Here is a 19,823-nt window from a genome sequence, read left to right on the forward strand (position 1 = left end):
GCAGGGCTGGCCGCCCCAGAGGCCCTGAAACGGGATGCCACCACCACCCCTCCTGACCCAAACAAAGCCCCGCCTGCAGCCTGGAAGGCTTTCAGGTGTTCGCCATACATGTTTGGGGGTAGGTTTCTAGGGCCCAAGTTGTGCCAGGGCTCAGCAGGCTCCTGTTCCTCCCGACTGGCAGAAAGCATGTGTGCACACGTGTGTGGGGGGTGTGAGGCACACGGGGGCACTCACACACACACGAGAGCAAGGAGGTGTGTCTGGAGGTCTGGGTGTGGGGAAGAAGTGGAACCAGCCAGAGCACTAGACCATTTTCACATGAACCAGAACCTTGGCTTCAGGCTCACTCGTCCCGGCCTGCAGTGGCTTGGAGAGGCAGGGCCCAGGGACGGCGGGACGTAAGGGGACGCTGCGCAAGAGGGAGGGCAACGGTGGCGGCAACTGGCAGCAGGGTCTGTGCAGAGGCTCCAGCTGTCACAGGGGATGAGAAGAGACACTGCCACGGGTCCAGATGGGGGCAGAAGTGCCCAGAGGGGGCCATGGAGTGTGACCAGAGGCTGAGAGCCACCAGCTCTCAGTGGAGCCCCAGGGCTCCTGCTACTGGGCTGGTGGGGGAAACAGTGCCTACCTGTACCACGGCGGGTGGGTGCTGAAGGCCTGGAGTCATAGGTGGCTGGGTCCTGCAGTGGGGGAGTCATCCAGTGCCCCCTCGGTGCCCGGGCCCAGAGCCTACCGTGCCTGCAGCACCAAGGGCCATTCTGAGGAGGATCTGAAAGGAGAGGGCAGTGGGAGGGGCGGGCCAGACCCCAAGCCCCAGAGGCAGACTCACAATGGGCCTGAGGATGCTGAGGGGCCTGCTGTGTGGACTCACTCCCTGGCACGGTCTGAGGAAGGCAGGAGGTGTGCAGGAAGGGACGAGGGGGCAGGCGAGGGCCAGCCCGGCTGGGTGGCACGAGGAGGAGTGTAGGGTGGGAGCGGTGTGAGTGCAGGAAGCCGTCAGAGGCGGGTCCTGCAGGACAGAGTTAGATGGACGAGAGCAGGGGATCCAGGCAGAGCCCAGGCCCTGGCAGGGCGGGCAAATCGGGGGACTTGGCAATAGGTGGAGGAGGACGACCAGCCGGGATGGGACCTGGATGACCTCTGGAGCTCAGGGACATCCCAAGGGAGTCTAGGGGTGGCCGGCAGGTAGAGCTGACCTGCTCTGTACTCTGCTCAGCTCACAGGGAACCCTCCCTGTGTGCACAGCCTGGTTTCACCCCCATGCAAGAGCAGGACGACTGTGGGCTGGGGTCAGAGCCCAACTTGTGAGCTGGAGCCCCTGGGCGGATGGTGGGGAGTGGGGGATGGGGGGGCAGCGCGGTACCTGCGGGGGGCGGGGCTTGAGAGCAGTTCAGGGTCACGTGTAGTTGGTGTTGGCCAGAGGGCCACTCTGAGAAGGTGAGGAGGAAGGGGAGGCAAGGAGAGGAGGGAGATGCCAGCAGGGGAGATGTTACCAGCGCAGGGCTGGGAGGAGGTGCCCTGCAGGAAGGTGGGAGACAGAGGGACAATCTGAAGGGAGCGAGGTGTCCAGGCAAGAGGATGCCAAGTGGAGACAGGGCAGGTGCCAGGCAGTAGGGAGGAGGGGAGGGGGAGGAGGGGAGGGGAAGGGGGGAGGTGTCAGGCAGGGGGGAGGTGCCAGACACAAGGGAGGAAGGGAGGTGCCAGGCGGAGGGGAGGAGGGCAGATACCAAGCAGGGGGGAGGAGGGGAGGTGCCAGGCAGGGGGGAGGAGGGGAAGTGCCAGGCAGGGGGAGAAGGGGAGGTGCCAGGCAGGGGGTGGAGAGGAGGGAGAGGATGCCAGTCAGAAGCAGGATGGGAAAGTGCTAGGCAGGGAGGAGGTGACAGGCATGGGGAGGAGGGAAGGTACCAGGCAAGAGGGTGCCAGGCAAAGAGAAAGAGGGGAAATGCAGGGGAGGGAGAAGGGGAAGGTACCAGGCAGGTAGGGGAAGGAGGGAAAGGTGCCAGGCAGGGGTGAGGAAGGGGGAGTATCAGAGCGGAGGCGGGATGGGAGTTTTCCAGTCAAGGAAGAGGTGCAAGAAAGGGCGTGGGGGGAGGTGCCAGGCAGGGGGAGGGAGAGAGTCAGTAGTGGGGGGGGGGAGAGATCAGGAAAGGAGAAGGGGAGGAAGAAGCCAGGCAGGGAGAGGGGGTGCCAGGTAAGGGGAAGGTGCCAGGTAAGAGGAAGGTGCCAGGAAGGGAAAGGAAGGGAGGTGCCAGGCAAGGGGAGGAGGGGTAGATGCCAGACGGGGTGGGGGGAGGGATGCCAGGCAGACGGGAGGAGAGGAGATACCAGGCAGGGGGGAGGAGGGATGCCAGGCAAGGGAAGGAGGGGTGATGCCAACAGAAGCAAGACGGGTACTGCCAAGCAGGGAAGGCCGGGGTGCCGGCGCAGCGCGGCGGCGCGGCGTCTCCTCCAAGGGCCTGGGGACCGCGCGGCGCGGGTCGCTCACCTGCTCCCCCGGGACCCTGGCCCGGAGCGCGGCTGCTCGCTCCCAGCTCGGCGCTCGGCTCGGCCCCGGCGCCTGCGCCGCTGCAGCCCTGAGCGGGGGAGGCGCAGGGAGCGTCTGCAAAGAGCGAAGAGCTTAATAATGAGTTAGGGATCAGAGCAGGCAGCGTCGCCCCATCCATCCGAATATGTGATCTCCAGGCTAGGAGCACCGCGGCGCGCCCTTGCCGGGCCCATTGTGATCTGCAGTCTGTGCACAGATGTGCCTTCGGTCTGTGGATGCACCTACGCGCCCATGGATTCACACAGACCGTCAGAGCGTCTGATGTGACCGCAGGCGTTACCTACTCTAGGACCATACACAAGCACACACACACACACACACACACACACACCCCCTGTGGGGTGGGGAGGGGGCTTCGGTTCCACTCCAGGTTCAGGGACAGGCTCTGACCCATGCCCCCCACCCCATTATGCACTTGACACTCATGGTCTAATCTGGGTTCCTCCCAGCTTTACTCCTGTCTCTGCAGGGACTCTGGCGGCCAAGAGAAGCCCTTTCTGGACGTCCAGCTAGATAGGCTGCTCTGGTCACCCCATGGGCTCTCTGTCTCTGTGAATCTGAGTACTCTGAATACCTCATATGAATGAAATCATACAGTATTTGCCCTTATGTGACTGGCTGATTTCACTTAGTATAAAGTCCTCAAGGTTCATCCATGCCGTAGCATGTGTCAGAATTTCTTTCCGGGGCTTCCCTGGTGGCGCAGTGGTTGAGAGTCCGCCTGCCAATGCAGGGGACACGGGTTCGTGCCCCGGTCCGGGAAGATCCCACATGCCGCGGAGTGGCTGGGCCCGTGAGCCATGGTCGCTGAGCCTGCGCGTCCGGAGCCTGTGCTCCGCAGCGGGAGAGGCCACAGCAGTGAGAGGCCCACGTACCACAAAAAAAGAAAAAAAAAAAAAAAAGAATTTCTTTCCTTGTAAGGCTGAATACGATTCTGTTGTCTGCAACAGAGAAAGACAAACATCATATGATAATCACTTATATGTGGAATCTAAAAAAATGATACAAATGAACTTATTTACAAAACAGAAGTAGACTCACAGACATAGAAAACAAACATAGTTACCAAACGGGAGGGGGGCGGGATAAATTAGGAGTTTGGGATTAACACACACACACAACTATATACAAAATTTAATCATTCATGAGTGAGACCTGGGGTCGTTCACTGTACTACTGCTTGAATAGCAAGAATCTGGAAACGTCTGAAGGTTCATCAACAGGTGACATAGCAAACAAATCACGTGACTGGTGTAAACAGGTGACAAGATAAATACACCACTCAATGAATCTATCAAAGAGCAGGGAGGGAATTCCCTGGCAGTCCAGTGGTTAGGATTCTGTGTTTTCATTGCTGAAGGGCCCGGGTTCGATCTCTGGTGGGGGAACTAAGATCCTACAGGCTGTGCAGTGTGGACACAAATAAAAGACAAAACAAAACAAAGCAAAAAAACCAGTAGGGAAACCCTCTATGTACTGATAGAGAAAGATAGAGAAGAATCTCAAAGATTAGACAAGAGAATAAAAGGAAAATGTGCAGGGCTTCCCTGGTGGCGCAGTGGTTGAGAGTCTGCCTGCCGACGCAAGGGACACGGGTTTGTGCCCTGGTCTGGGAGGATCCCACATGCCGCGGAGTGGCTGGGCCCGTGAGCCATGGCCGCTGAGCCTGCGCGTCTGGAGCCTGTGCTCCACAACGGGAGAGGCCACAACAGTGAGAGGCCCGCATAGTGCAAAAAAAAAAAAAAAGGAAAATGTGCAGAACCGTGTGTAAAGCGTGCTGGTGTGTGTGTGAGTGCACAAACACACACACACAGGCCTCTGGACAGATACAGGAGAAACTGGTCACAGCAGCTGCCTCTGGTGCAGGGCTGGAGGACAGGGGTGGACGGACCTTTACTTTCCACTGTGTTTTCTTTTGTAGCTTTTGAATTTAGAGTACTTTACCCATTCCAAAAATATGTAAAAGTTTACAAAAATCGTTTATATCATCTTTTAGACTTTCAATATTTTCTGAGCACCCACTATGTAAAATCAGACCACAAACCCATGAACCCACACGGGACCCTTTGTCTGTTCATCTCCCTCAGGCATTCTGCGCTTCTTCCTGGAGCTGGTATTACTGTGGGCCCGGCCCTGTACTAGGATCTGTGGGGCAGGGATATGAGATGCCTCTGGACCAGGTGGGGGATTAATACAGGTAAAGAGCTTACTACACCAGGTAGAAGGAAGGAGTCCAGTCACAGAGGCCAGCCCCAGTGCTGGGGAGGTACGGCCAGTAGAATGGAGGGTGCCAGGGACTGTGGGGAAGCAGGAATGGGGAGTTAGCGTTAATGGGGACAGAATTTGTGTTGCTAGATGAAAACAGTTCTGTGGATGGATGGTGGCGATTAACAATAGTTAATGCCACAGAACTGTACACTTAAAAAATGGTTAAGATGGTAAATTTTCTTTTATTTGTATTGTACCACAATTTAAAAAAAATTTTTAATGCTACTAGAAAGTAAGAAAGATGTGAGATTTCCCTGGTGGTCCAGTGGTTAAGACTCCACGCTTCCACTGCAGAGGGGCACAGGTTCAAGCCCTGGTCAGGGAACTAAGATCCCACATGCCGTGTGCCCCACCCCCCGCCACAAAAAAGTAAGAAAGCCTTGTTTCCTCACCCTCATCACGTGTCCAGCACTGTATCAGGTGTTTGTTCTTCCCAACAGCCCTGCAGGACGGACATTATTATTTGCATTTACAGAAGATAAAACACGAAGTTCTGGGAGGTCAAGTGACACGTCCGAGGCCATGTAACTCACACGTGGCGGAGCTGGCGATCAAATCCATGTCCGGTGGGCTTCTTCCCGTGCCCCCCGCAGGCAACTCTGGGGAAGAGGGTGGGGAGTACGTCCACGGAAGAGGCAGCCTTGGTGCTGAGTCTTTTTTTTTTTTTTTTAACATCTTTATTGGAGTATAATTGCTTTACAGTGGTGTGTTAGTTTCTGCTGTATAACAAAGTGAATCAGCTGTACGTATACATATATCCCCATATCCCCTCCCTCTTGCGTCTCCCTCCCACCCTCCCTATCCCACCCCTCTAGGTGGACACAAAGCACTGAGCTGATCTCCCTGTGCTATGCGGCTGCTTCCCACTAGCTCTCTATTTGACATTTGGTAGCGTATATATGTCCATGCCGCTCTCTCACTTCGTCCCAGCTTACCCTCCCCACCCCGCCGGGTCCTCAAGTCCATTCTCTACATCTGCATCTTTATTCTCAGCCATAAAAAGAAATGAAGTTGAGCTATTTGTAGTGAGGTGGATGGACCTAGAGTCTGTCATACAGAGTGAAGTAAGTCAGAAAGAGAAAAACAAATACCGTATGCTCACACATAGATATGGAATCTAAGAAAAATGGTCCTGATGGTGCTGAGTCTTGACAAGCTGGGCACCGGCCTGGTGAACTGAAGGGGGGCAGGCGAAGGAGGGTGCCTGGTGCGGGGGTCCGGGGTGCTCACCCAGGAGTTTGTGCTTTGTCCCGGGCTGGTGGGCACCAGCAAGGGGCTGCTGTACCTTCTGGAGTTCTGGGCTTTCCTTGGGGTTTTCAGGACTCGTCAGCCCCCTCCCTGCTTCGTTGTCCCCCAAACATACCCACAGATCAGGACAGGGAAGGTACAAAGATTCCAGAAACTGCTCTGAGAGTTGATCAGATTTTTTCTGATTTAGTGCTTTTCTGTTCTTAAAGAGTCCTCCCTCAATTGTATAAGCTTCAGGCCCCACAAATACCTGGACGTGGTCCTGACTGAACCCATAGAGTCAACTGTGACTGCTCTTCTCCTGGGCAACTTTTGTTTTCTCTGGGGTTCATAATTAGCTTAAAAAATACTTTATTTTTTAGAGCAATTTTAGATTCACAGCAAACTGGAGTAGAAAGTACAGAGGGTTCCCATATACCCCCGAGCCCCCCGACCCCAACACACGGCCTCTCCCATCATCAACGTCCCCCAGCAGAGGGGTACACTTGTAACTACTGATGAACATACACTGACACATCACCATCACCCGAAGTCCATAGTTTACGTGAGGGTTCGCTCTTGGTGTTGCACATTCTCTGGATTTGGATACGTGTATGAGGACCTGTCTCCAGCGTTGCACTGTCAGCCAGAGGAGTTCCACGGCCTAAACTCCCCCGTGCTGTCTATACCTCTTTCCCTCTCCTAACCCCTGGCAACCACTGAGCTTTTCTTTTGTTTTTGCGGTCCGCGGGCCTCTCACTGCTGTGGCCTCTCCCATTGCGGAGCACAGGCTCCGGACGCGCAGGCTCAGCGGCCATGGCTCACGGGCCCAGCCGCTCCGCACATGTGGGATCTTCCCGGACTGGGGCATGAACCCGTGTCCCCTGCATCGGCAGGCGAACCCCCAACCACTGCGCCACCAGGGAAGCCCCCAATAAATCTTTTTTTAAAAAGCCCACAAACAAACAAACCTTCTAGAACTAATAAGTGAGTTCTGCAAGGCCACAGATTATAAAAGGGCACAAAAATCAACAGCATTTCTATGTACTAGCAATGACCACGTGGACATCGAAATTAGAAAAAAATACCATTTACAATTACTCAAAAGATGGAAATATTTAGTGTAAATATAACATGTGCAGGATTTATATGCTGAAACTACCCAATGATGATGAAAGAAATCAAAGGAAACCAAAATAAATGGAGAGACATAGCATGTTGATGGCAGGCGGACTCTCAACCACTGCGTCACCAGGGAAGCTCAATAAATATTTTTAAAAATTGCTCTTGAATGACTCTGTTAAGAAGATGACAATAAAAGCTAAAGGATAGGAGAAAATATGTATAAAACACATATCAGACAAATGACTAGTATTTAGACTATGCAAAGAATGCTTAAAACTCAGAGGTAAAAAAACCCCAGACAATCCAATCAGAAAATGAGCAAAAGACATGAACAGACACTTCACCAAAGAGGACTTAAGGGTGGTAAATAAGCTCATGGAAGGCTGTTCACTACCTCTAACCATTAGACTACACAACTATCAGAATGGCTAAAATAGAAACTAGTGACAATACATAATGCTAGTGAAGATGTAGAGAAACCGAACAACTCACCCATACATTACTGGTGGGAATGCAAACTGGTCCTCTGGAACACAGTTTCGCATTTTCTTATACAACTAAACACTCACTTAACACAGTAATTGCACTCTTGGGCATTTGTCCCAGAGAAATGAAAACTTATGTTCACCCCAAAATCTGCCTGTGAATGTTCATAGCAGCTTTATTCATAATAGCCCCAACCTGGAAGCCACCCAAGTGTCCTTTGGTGGGTGAATGGTGGATTAAACAAACTTGCATATCCAAACCATGGGCTCCCACTAAGCAATGAAAAGGAATAAGCTATTGATACATACAACTACGCAGGTGACACTCAGAATAAGTATGCCGGGTGGAAAAAGCTAGTTTCAGAATGCTGCATACTGTGTGATTCCATTTACATAACATTCTTGAAATGACAAAATTATAGAGATGGGGCTTCCCTGGTGGTGCAGTGGTTGAGAGTCCGCCTGCCGATGCAGGGGACACGGGTTTGTGCCCCGGTCCGGGAAGATCCCACATGCCGCAGAGTGGCTAGGCCCGTGAGCCATGGCCGCTGAGCCTGCGCGTCCGGAGCCTGTGCTCCGCAACGGGAGAGGCCGCAACAGTGAGAGGCCCGTGTACTGCAAAAAAAAAAATTATAGAGATGGAGAACAGATTAGTGGTTGCCAGGTGTTAAGGAGGGAGTGGGGATGGGAGGGAAGTGGGTGTGGCTATAAAGGGCAACTTGAGGAATTCTGTGTTGATGGGAATGGGCCTGTCTTCACGGCTATGCGAAGTTGGTAATGGCTCTCAGAGGTAGGTCCAGACCTAGTGCCCAGAACCTGTAAATGCTGCCTTCTTTGGAGAAAAGGTCTTTGCAGATGTAATTAAATTAAGGATCTTGAGATCAGGAGATTATCCTGGATTATCCGTGTGGGCTTCAAATGCCATTACAAGTGTCCTTGTAAGAGAGAGGCAGAAGGAGATTACACGTGCGTGGGTACGCATGCGCAGGAGAAGGTGATATGAAGACAGAGGAGAGGAAGGTGCAGTGGACCAGCCACCTGAAGCTGGGAAAAGCAAGGAGCAGATTCCATCCTAGAGCCCCCGGAAGGGGAGACAGCGCTGCCTACACCTTGGTTTGGGACTTCTCGCCTGCAGAATTGTGAGAGAATACATTTCTATTGCTTTAAGTCACCTAGTTGGTGGTAACTTTTACAGTAGCCACAGACGACCGACATATTCACTGTACATTGTACAATAGTTTTGCAAGAGGTCACCACTGGGAAAAACTGAAGGATAAACAGGCCTCTCTGTACTATTTCTTACAACCGTATGTGAGTTGACCATTATCCCCAAATAAAAAGTTCAATTTATGAAAACTAGGGAAGGGAGATGAGAAGTTCGCTAGGGGAGCGGGGTCAGGAGGGAACACCCAGTGCAAAGGCCCTGGGTTTACGGGCCTGTGTATTAAAGGAACCTGGGTGTAGCTGGAAGCTCTGAGGTCAGAGAGATAATAGCCTGTGTGTGGATGGGGGGCGGGGACGAGGGACCACGCAGGGCCCTGTAGGCTATTTTGAGAGCCTTGCCTTTTACTGTGAATGAGATGGGAAAATGTTGGAGGGTTTGAGCAGGACAGACATGAGCTGACTTACGTGGAACTGGACCAATACGGCTGCCAGGCTGAGCAGTCACGGTAGGGGGCAAGGCAAGAGCAAGGAGGCCGGGTGGGAGGTTGTCGAATCACTCAGGTGACACAGAGACCGGATTTGAATAAAAGGTAGTAATAGAGATGGTGAGAAATAGTTGCATTCTGAGTATTTTTGGAAAGCAGAGCCACTGGGATTTGCTCTCAGGTTGACCCTGGGTGTGGCGGTCCTGCAGGTTACAAGGACTGAGCCCGAGCCCCCCCCACCAGAGGACGGAGCTGCCGTGCACTCACGGCACGGAGTAAGCGCCTGGAGGAGCGTGTTTGAGAAGAGGTCGGGGCTCCATTCTGCACGTGACGCATGTGAGATGCTTGCTAGACATTCAAGAAGAGATGTCCAGTTGGCACTTGGATGTAGGCATCGAGCGTTTAGGCTGGAAATGTGCATGTAGCAGTCAAGGTTTAGAAAGTATTAATGCCACAAGACTGGATGAGGGTCCCAAGAGAATGAACATGGTTAGGGAAGAGGTCCAAAGCCTGAGCCCTGGGGCAGTCCAGCGTTAAGGGGTCAGATAACAGGAGAAACCAAGAAAGGATGAGGAGAAGCGTCCGCCACAAATTAGGAGGAAACCCAGAAGAATGTAGCATCCTGGAAGGCAGTCTGAGGACGCATTCTAGGGAGAAGGCAGTGGTCACTGTGACAACTTTTGCCAATTGTCACTGAAGTCGAAGACTGAGCAGCGGCCACAGGCTATAGCCCTGAGGAGGCTGTTGGTGAACGTGATAGCAACAGCCTTGGTGGGTCCATGGGGCAAAGGGAAGAAGAGGAATTACAGACACAAGTACCCTTCAGAGAAGTTTTGCAGTGAAGCAGTAGCTAGAGGGAGAAATGGGGTGGAAAAGCTTTCTTTAAATTGGGAGAATTAAGAGCATGTTTGTAGCTGATAAGAAAGAACCAGTGGGGTTTCCCTGGTGGCACAGTGGCTGAGAGTCCGCCTGCCGATGCAGGGAATGTGGGTTCGTGCCCCGGTCCGGGAAGATCCCACATGCTGCGGAGCGGCTGGGCCCGTGAGCCATGGCCGCTGAGCCTGCACGTCTGGAGCCTGTGCTCCGCAACGGGAGAGGCCACAACAGTGAGAAGCCCGCGTACCGCAAAAACAAAAACAAACAAAACAACAAAAAAAAACAACAAAAAAAGAAAGAGCCAGTGGAGGGACAAATGAATGATGCTGGGAGGGAGGGAACGATTTCTGGAACAACGTCCTTGTGTGGGTAAGAGGGGAAAGCACGGGTCATTCATCTACGGCAGCAGTTTCCAACCTTGGATGGACCTTAAAGTCATCTGGGAGCATTTAAAGATCTCCAGCCCAGGCCACACCCCTAACCCATTAACTCGGGGTCTCTGGGATGACTTAGCAGAGAACAGGCAGGAGGGGAGAGTTTGGGGGCACAGAGGCAGGTGGGCGGGCAGAGTGATTGTGGGAGCAGCTCTCTTCTGACTGCTGCTGCTTCCTTGGTGAAATGGAAGCAGACTCACTACTGAGTGTAAGGACGGATGAGGTTTTGGAGGCTTGAGGAGAGGAGAAGCTTGCAGTGATCATCTGCGCGTGGGAAGATCCCAGTCATGTTAATGACGAGGTCTAGGGTAAGACTGTGGAAGCGAGTGGCTGAGGGAGGGCAGAGATCAGGATCAGGGCGGGAGAGGAGTTTAAGAAACTGAGAGGCCAAGATTCTGGAAGTATCCTCTTTGTGGATAGTCCACTTGTCAGGTTTTAAGACGGGAGCAATGGTGGAGAGAGTGACAGCAAGCTAGAAGGATCCTCTCTGGACCCCAGACAGTGTAGGTGTGGGGCTGGGGCAGGGGCAGCTCTTCCTTCACCCTCGCCTTGCTATTTAGGCTTCAGCAAAACTGAACTTCCTAAAGATCCCAGGTATTGTGTTGCAATTCCTGTTTCTTGTAACCCATATTATCCTCTTTCTTTAATTCCTTGTTTGGATGGTAGTTCTTCATAAGTTTATTATTACTATTATTATTATTGCTAGGACTATTGCAGTAGTCCCCTTACTGGTGTTCCTGCTTCCAGTCTTGTTTCATTCCACTTGTTCACTGACAAACCCCACGTCTTCTCCACATTTCCTCCAGAGTCACTTTCTGAAGCACCAAATCTGACCTGGTCACTTCCTTGTTTAAAACCCTGCAATCACCCACTGTTCCTAACTACACTATCACTTGCTGTGCCAGGCACCGCTTTACGTGCTTCACATGCCTTCTTTAATCTAACCCTCGCAGTCACTCCAAAGGTGTGTGCTATCATTATCCTTATTTTATAGGGGACGAAACTGAGGCACAGAGAGGTTAGGTATCTTGTCCCGTGCGTGTAAAACTGACATTATCACAGTATACAAAGCCTCTCATAACTGGTCACCCTCTCTGTACAGCTTCCTTTCTTACCATTTCCTCCCACCTTAAACTTTACGCTTCAGTAAAGCTGAATTACTTAAAGGTCGGAAGCTCAGTCAAGCTCCCAGCAGGAAGTATATGGCACAGAAAGGTTTAATTGAAGAAAGTTAATGAAGGGCCTCTTTGTGAGATGTGGGCAGGGCTAAAGGAACCAATAATGATGATGCAGCATCCAGACACTAGCATCAGACGGGGACCAAGGGGGCAAGGAGAGGGGATGGCACTGTCAGGACCACATGGGGTCAAGGCCATGGAAGAGGGTCTGCACAGCAGGGACTGTAGGGACACGCAGCCACTGTCGAAACCATGATAAATCCCCTGACCTACCTCTGATGTCCTGCAGCGCTTCCACTGGCCACATCCAACTAGAAGCCAGAAGGCGAGGGAGTCCGGATGATGCAGTCTGTCAAGGTCAGCCTCCTGGGACACAAAGCAGGAAGGAGAAGGACAGAGAACGGATCAGGAGAGACTTTCTGTCCTTTGCTTAGAGGAATAAATCCTGTGGTCCCACCCAGGGGAAACACCAGGTCCCAACAGCCACTGATCACAGTGGGGTGCTGTCAGTCAGACATAATTCCAATAGGAATAGCGTTAGTGACCAACACTGCTCTGCACAAGAAGGTAACAGGAAAAACGGAAGAAAGAGAAAGCCCACTTGTTGCTGGTCACAAGACCTAAGCTGCTGCTCTTAGCTTCCTTCTTCCACTGCCCCGTCTGTATTTCCCTTGCCTTTTGACAGGGGTGGCCCCATTCTTCATCCCCATAAGATTCAAGTTCTTAGTTGTCCTATCTTTCTTGAGTCACCAGTTTCCCACTGGCCATTATTTTTGGACTGAGGAGACTTGTGAGGCGCTCCAGCAAACTCTCCGGTTCAGATACTGTTCTCCGTGGCCTATTCTGTCCCCGCAATCCAATTTCCCCTGGTAACTGCGACAAGTCAACCCGACCAGTACAGTTGGTTCAGCAGTGCAAGAAGCCCCGAAGTGGCCAGTAGCAAACCTGAGCTTCCGATTTAATGGGATCAAGATTGTGTTCGCTGGGGAGAGTGTTCCTTCTTGTGCACTAGGACCTCCAAACCTACTGAGCCCAAGAAGCAAACGTTCTGTAAGAGGGCTGTTTGATGCAATAGCGAGGAGGCACTTCTTCGTCCACCCTCGCCCTTCTGCACATCCACGCACCTAATGATTACTTCATGCCTCTCCTCTCTCCTTGAATCGCTCCAGGTTACGCTGGAGACCAACTCGCATCTCTGGGGGTACCTTGTCAAAGAACAGGCCCTGGGCTTCCCTGGTGGCGCAGTGGTTGAGAGTCCACCTGCCGATGCAGGGGACACGGGTTTGTGCCCCGGTCCGGGAAGATCCCACATGCCACGGAGCGGCTGGGCCCGTGAGCCACGGCCGCTGAGCCTGCGCGTCCGGAGCCTGTGCTCCGCAATGGGAGAGGCCACAACAGTGAGAGGCCCGCGTACCGCAAAAAAAAAAAAGAAAGAACAGGCCCTGTGTATTCTGGCTATGGGGGAAATAGCACCCTATATAGGTGGTATCTCCCAGAGGAGACACCACACCCTCGAGGAGGGCACCTAGCCTTGCAGGGTGCTGGCCTGCAGTGGGTGCCAAAACTGAGCCTTCAGGAGTCCATTCCCCAGTTCATCTAAACAGCTGCAACTGAGTATTTGGGTAACTGTGCACAGACCAGTGAATTCTTTGGGCATGAACTCAGTGCCACACATCTTTTGCTCTATAATGAGTTCCTTGGTTGGAGAGGATGTTGTGTGGGTTACCATGACAACGAATAGGGCATTCTGAAAATCTGGTGCCGGCAGAAGCTCTGTAAGTAGGGAAAGAAAGTCTGTATCTGGAACAGGACTCCGTTCCTAAGGGAACAAATGACTAGCTCCGTCCATGAAGGAACAATACAGGTTATTAGGCTGGTCCGCCACGTCGGGGATTCAGCATTGCTCTTTGTCAGTATTTATCAGTTCGGGACCTCAGTGGAGATGATATGCATGCTGGCCCTAGTGAGGAGGATCTACTGAAAAAGCACCGGGGGGAGGGGCAGAGAGGCTGACAGACATTCACAGGACAGACTGCTCATTTCATCAGCCCGATGACCCAGAGCCTCTTCTGCCCCTGATGGGAACTTACACGACAACTTTGTGTCTTCACCTGGTGCTCCTTCTGGGACTTCCGTCCATGGACCTCTTTCCCAGACTTCCTGGTCTTGTCCATTAGAGGTGCCCGACCAGCCAGCCAGTCTGTTGCTCGCCGCTCATTAGTCAGTGTAGATCCAGAGCCCCAGCCACCTCTCCTCCAAAGCAAAGCAGATGACCAGACTAGCCAAAATGGGACCACCAGGAGGCTCTCCCTTCACTACTGTCTTTCAGGACCATCCCTGAATGGGACTTGATGCAGTGGTCGCACACCTCCATGTGACGGCAGCTATTGCACAAAGCCCCCTGTGAACAACAGACTGATTCTCCCTCCTCTGTTGTGTAGGCGTAGGGAGCTCCACGTGGAGCTGTAGAGAGAATACGTTTCTGTTGCGTACGCCACCAAGTTTGTGGTGATGCGTCACAGAAGCCACAAGAAACAAAACTACCTTCCTAAGCCTCGGTTTCCTCATCTACGAAACGCGTAGGGCACCCCTTTGGGTGGGAGAAGAGACCCTCCCAGGAGGCTGCAGGGGGGACTCCCCAGGGCCCAGCCCACCCCCCTCGGCCCCCCTCCTCTCCCCTGCACTGCACAGGTGCAGGTTGGCCCCGTGGGCCCCAGTACTATGTGACCCAACTGGCCAGAGCTGATCCAGGTCAGCAGACCCGGGTCCTTCTGATCTACTCGGTGTCTGCCCCTCTGGCTGGGCTGCAACAAGTCTCCTCCAGCTCCCAGGGCCTCCGTTTCCGCCATGTGGGCCAGAGGCTGGGAGGAAGCCTGGAAGGAGAGAGTAGCTAAAGCCAAGGGGAGACAGAAGCTGAGAGCAGAGGAAGGGGGTAGTGGGCAGGGTGTCCTGTCGGGATGAACAGCACTGAGCAGATCAAGTGAGCCCACCTTGGGGCCACCTGCTAGCTCATCTCACCTGGGAAAGCCCTGCTCATTCTGAAGCCGGTGCCCTGGTCCCCAGCACTCCCTGCTCTGCCGGCCCACAACCTGCCCGGCCCTTGTTGGACTGTGTCTTCTCAAGAACCCCAGCTCGGCCAGAGCAGAGGTGGGCTCTGCCTTCCTCGCTGCAGCTCCCTGGCACCCAGCACACAGCAGGCACTTGTCGAGAGGACGAATGAAAGGGGCCGGCCTAAGATGGGGTCTGGAAGAGGCCAATTTAGCGAGAACATCACCAAGGGACACACTGAGCTCAGCGTTCAGGACAGTCCCCTCGAAGCTTCAGACCTATTCTTGGTGCCACCGTTCCCATCGCATCGATGAAGATTTGCACCCAGGAAAGGTGAGGTAGCCTGCCCAAGGCCAGCCGGCTTGCCAGGCAGAGCTGGGCCTTGACCCCCCGGCTTTGGAGCCCGGAGCAGCCTGCCAGAGGAGATCAGGGACAAATACAACCCTTGCCACCCGCCCGCATGTGCTTATGTCACCCCCCCATTTCCTTGGAGGGACTGGCCCTGAAATGGGGGAGGTGTGAGAGGGTGGGACACAAGGAAGGAGCACAGCAGGCCTGTCCCCCACTGCGGTCAGCGCAGGAGAGGAGCAGCCCCGGGACGGAGGCAGGAGGGCAGCTCGGCGGAGAGATGGGCTGCTCGGTTCCTCGGGCACGCGGGACCAGCTGGGCAGAGAAAGGGGCCCAAGATTTAAGCCTTACGAACTGCACTGAATTCATGGGACCAGACAGGACAGCCCCGGAAGGCACTAGTCGTCGTCCGTTCTGCTCCTTCACCGTCCAGCTGACCTGGATCTGTTTTGGGGCAGGAGAGGGTGGTCCAGGGTGGGGAGGGCGTGGGCAGGACCAGGGCTCCCCAGCCTGCCCCTCGCTGGCCACGTGACCCAGCTCTGCGGGAGTCCACACGAGGAACTGCGGGGGGGGTCCCTCTCCCCCAGTATGCCCACCACCCCGCGCCCTGTGTGGAGGGCCGGCTCTCTACCTGATCCTGGAGGTTCCAACACTCCGTGCCTCAGATTCCTGATCCAGGACCCGCAGTTGTTCCACGTTTATGGTAATGACATTGTGACTACGATTTTTTAAAGTGTGCTTATTTTATAGTTACCAACAGAGAAATTTACATGAAATGATTGGATGTCTGGGAGTTGCCTTTAAAAATAAAATGGGTGGGGAGGCATGGGTGGACGGATAGGAGAAACTGGATTAGCCTTCGCTCTGCTTTGGTATATATTTGAAAATTTTAAAATTTCCACTGAAAACAAGTTTCCCCTGAGGCTGCCGAGGCGGGATCCTAAGATGCACCCTTGAGACCCGGCTGCCTCCCCCGCGCTGGGTTTGACCTCGGCGCCCAGGGAGGGCGCGGCGGGGACGCGCGGGCTCTGGCGCCACCTGGTGGCCCTCGCGGGACCGACACCCTGCGTTGCTTCCCGGGCGCGGGCAAATGGAGCGCTCCAAACCGGAGCCGGCCGCCCACGCCACGCCAGGCTCGGGCCCACCCGGTGGTGCCCTGACTTCCGGAAGCCCTTTCAGCACCCCACCCAACCGCGCCCTCCCAGTCCCCCCTCTGACCCTCACTCCCCACTCCCCGTCGAGTCTCCTGGAGGGGCAGTTCTGGGGTGTGAGTGCCGCGACACACCGGGGCACCTCCTGAGGGTGGCCAGTAGGCCCGGCCCACGCACATGGCACATCCACTCAACTCCTTAGGGTCTCGCTTTGTGTAATTTTACTAAAATTACACAGACTAAAGTCAAATAGTTACAGGAGGCTGGTAAGAAAAGCAGCAGTTCCCACCTCCCCACTTCCTATTCGCGGGGGCAGCTCTTTGCGCTTTTAGCTGATTCTTTTATGCTCTTCCTCCACGTCACAACACAACAGATTTATAATCTCCGCTTTTCATTTGAGGTGTTTTCTGCTAAGGATGGAGGATGAAGATTTAGCTCTTCTTCACCCCCGTACACTTCCTGTCTCCTCACCTCCCAGTTACATCTTATTTGGGGTTAGATCAATTTCCCCTTTAACAGATTAGGTAACTGCTACTCACAGATGAGCCATGGTTATTCTTTCCTCTCTGCCATGTTTCATTTGCTGTGGATTTTATTAATTGTCTTGCGTGGGCTTTTGCTTCGTGCTCCATAGGTTTATCACTATTTTATCACCAAATTCTAACCAATTTACAAGTTGTATAAACTCAGCTATATTAGATATTCTATTAACTTCAGTGTGTTGAAGAGTTCTTTCCTGGGGCCGTCTGCCCTGCTCTCATGTAAATGGGCTCTTATTTTCGTCTGGGGCCAGCTGATATCCTGGACTTACCCTCCTCTCACTTGGGTGGCAGCCCATTTCCTGGATCCTCTTTCTTCTAATTTCTTACTTTATCCTCCCATTTTGACTGAGCACATCCTTCAGTAGCTTTCTGAGAAAGGGTGTGTGAGATGAAGTCTTGAGACTATGCACCTGTGAACATGTCTATTTCATCCTAACCCTCTGCAGCTGAGCTGGGTATATAAATGTTGTTTGGGAATGACCTTCCCTCAGAGTTTTGAGGGCACTGCTACTGCCTAGTGTTGATAAGAAGTTTGAGGCCAGGCTTTCCTGGTGGTGCAGTGGTTAAGAATCCGCCTGCCAATGCAGGGGCTACGGGTTCGATCCCTGGCCCAGGAAGATCCCACATGCCATGGAGCAACTAAGCCCGTGAGCCACAACTACTGAGCCCACGTGCCACAACTACTGAAACCCACGCGCCTAGAGCCCGTGCTCAGCAACACGAGAAGCCACCACAATGAGAAACCCGCACACCACAACAAGACCCAAAGCAGCCCAAAATAAATAAATAAATACATTAAAAAAAAAAAGTCTGAGGCCATTCTGATCCATGATCTTTCCTATCAAATCTATTCTTTTTCTTTTTGGAAACTTTTAGAGTTTTCTCTTTATCTTTAGTATCCTGAAAATTCATGATGATGTGCTTTTGAGGGAGTCTAACTTTACATTGTATGGGGCATTTAGGGTACTCTTTCAATATGTATTTCATGACCTTTGCTTCTGGGAATTTAGGAGAGAAAATAAAATTAGAAGATAAATCCAGAATATCCAAATTGCAGTTTTGGAAACAGGGAACAAAAAATATAGGAAAGAAGTTAATTTGTAAAAATACATGAACATTTCCCCAAACTGAGCATCGTTAAGTCTGCAGATGAAAAGTCCTTGGAAGGGGCTTCCCTGGTGGTGCAGTGGTTAAGAATCTGCCTGCCAATGCAGGGGACACAGGTTCGAGCTGTGGTCCGGGAAGATCCCACATGCCGCGGAGCAACTACGCCCATGTGCCACAACTACTGAGTACGGAGCCTGCGCTCTAGAGCCCACGTGCCACAACTACTGAAGCCCAAGTGCCACAACTACTAAAGCCCACGTGCCTAGAGCCCGTGCTCCACAACAAGAGAAGCCTCTGCAATGAGAAGCCCGGGCACCTCAGCGACCCCGCTCACCGCAACTAGAGAAAGCCTGTGCGCAGCAACAAAGACCCAACGCAGCCAAAAAAAAAAAAAAAGAAAAGTCCTTGGAAGTATTCAATGTGATGAATGAAAAAAGACCACGCAAGGCATGTGCTGGTGACATTTCTTGGCTTGTATGTTTGAAGCTGCATTTAAATATTGCATAGAAATTATCTAGACCTTAGTCTACAGTTTGGGCACTAAGTGCTACGGCTGAAATGGGGGAGAATTGATGCTGTTTGGCTGCATGAAGATGTATCCAGGAGGGCTTCGCAGAGGAGGTAAAACTTGAGCTAGATTATACGGGATGGGTGGACAGAGAGGAGAGCTAGATGTTCCACATCAGGGAAACACTGAACTTGTACTGAACCGGCAGGGTGTGTGTGTGTGCATGCACAGGTGACTGTGCGCTGGGGTCAGGAGGCCAGGCTGGCTGGGATATCAAGGGAAGGGGAGGTGGGACCCTATCATGGAGGCCAGTCTGATCTGGCTGTAGTGGAGCCCTGCTCCTTATCCGAGATTTTCCACGGAGAAAACAATGGCCTCGCTGCGTTCAACCCAAGTCCAGTCACACCAGAGAGGACCCGGGCAGCTGAGGCCGCCAAGCAGGTAGAGGTTCCTCTTGGAACGGAAGGGCAGTGGGCTCTGCTCATGTAAGTCACCTTGGGAGGACTCTCCACGAGCCTCCCTCCTCTCCCCACCGAGTCAGAGTCTCAGCATCAGGACGGATCTTAGAGCCACCCAGACACTGAGCAGAGGCCAGATGGGGCACGGGATTTGCCCAAGGTCACACTGTTCATTAGACACAGAGCTGAGTTTAGAACCCCATCTCTGGACCCCCCGCCCTGGGCTCTTTCCTCCCTGCCTGTGCTCAGGTGCTCACATCGGGAGAGGCAGCCTTTCATCTGAAGGTCACCTGCACTCAGCTGCTCAGCCCTGGGTGCATCATGGGGTGTCCCGCTGGGGAAGGAGGGGACAGTGGGCCAGAGCAGAGGGGTTGCTGTTGGCAAAATTTGACGTGAGGATCTGCATTTTAAGCTCACGTTGAGGATGTAAGTACTAAGGGCAGTTACGTCCACTCTGCACGTGTACCAACATAGCATCCCTCTGCTCTGCGTGTCGCCGCCGTATTCCCCAGGTCAGGGTCCTCAGGATGGCCCCTGTGAGAGGGTCCCGAGCAGCCAGCCCTCACAGGGAACCAGAGCCAGATGAAACACGGGTTCAGTTCAGAAATGACCCAGGTGCTCAGGTTTGCGTCAAGGTTGCCGGTAAGCAAGGTTTGGTGGTACTTACCCTCTGAGGTTGGGGTCAGCTCCTTAAGGGCTGGGGTCCAAGGACACCGTGTCAGGAATGTGGGGTTTGGGGGTGGTGTCCCCTGTCCTTCCTGGCTTGTGATTTGATCTCTAACCACTTTCTTTTTCCAGGAAGGACGAGTCATTCTTGTGCTCCCTGAATCCCTGCTAATTTAATGTCATTTGCATTTGCAGCCTTTCTAGGTTA

General features: G+C 53.1%; 2 protein-coding genes across 2 annotated transcripts in view; both read right to left on the reverse strand.

Moving 5' to 3' along the window:
- Positions 1-2,575, reverse strand: part of SMARCD3 (SWI/SNF related BAF chromatin remodeling complex subunit D3) — a 33,477-nt gene extending 30,902 nt beyond the window's left edge. The window contains exons 1-2 of the mRNA XM_081243836.1: positions 2,486-2,575; positions 629-769 (exon numbers count right to left, since the gene is read on the reverse strand). Of these exons, the coding sequence (XP_081099962.1) occupies positions 629-667 (39 nt within the window). The 5' untranslated portion in view covers positions 668-769; positions 2,486-2,575. The remainder of the gene's footprint in view (positions 1-628; positions 770-2,485) is intronic.
- Positions 2,576-2,685: 110 nt separating this feature from the next.
- LOC308622409 (uncharacterized protein) overlaps positions 2,686-19,823 on the reverse strand; it is a 36,432-nt gene continuing 19,294 nt past the window's right edge. The window contains exons 4-8 of the mRNA XM_081243841.1: positions 12,061-12,153; positions 5,347-5,412; positions 5,206-5,255; positions 4,756-4,842; positions 2,686-3,486 (exon numbers count right to left, since the gene is read on the reverse strand). Of these exons, the coding sequence (XP_081099967.1) occupies positions 5,365-5,412; positions 12,061-12,153 (141 nt within the window). The 3' untranslated portion in view covers positions 2,686-3,486; positions 4,756-4,842; positions 5,206-5,255; positions 5,347-5,364. The remainder of the gene's footprint in view (positions 3,487-4,755; positions 4,843-5,205; positions 5,256-5,346; positions 5,413-12,060; positions 12,154-19,823) is intronic.

The sequence above is a fragment of the Mesoplodon bidens genome, assembly GCF_964165515.1.
Source record: "Mesoplodon bidens genome assembly, chromosome: 9".
Classification (NCBI taxonomy): domain Eukaryota; kingdom Metazoa; phylum Chordata; class Mammalia; order Artiodactyla; family Ziphiidae; genus Mesoplodon; species Mesoplodon bidens.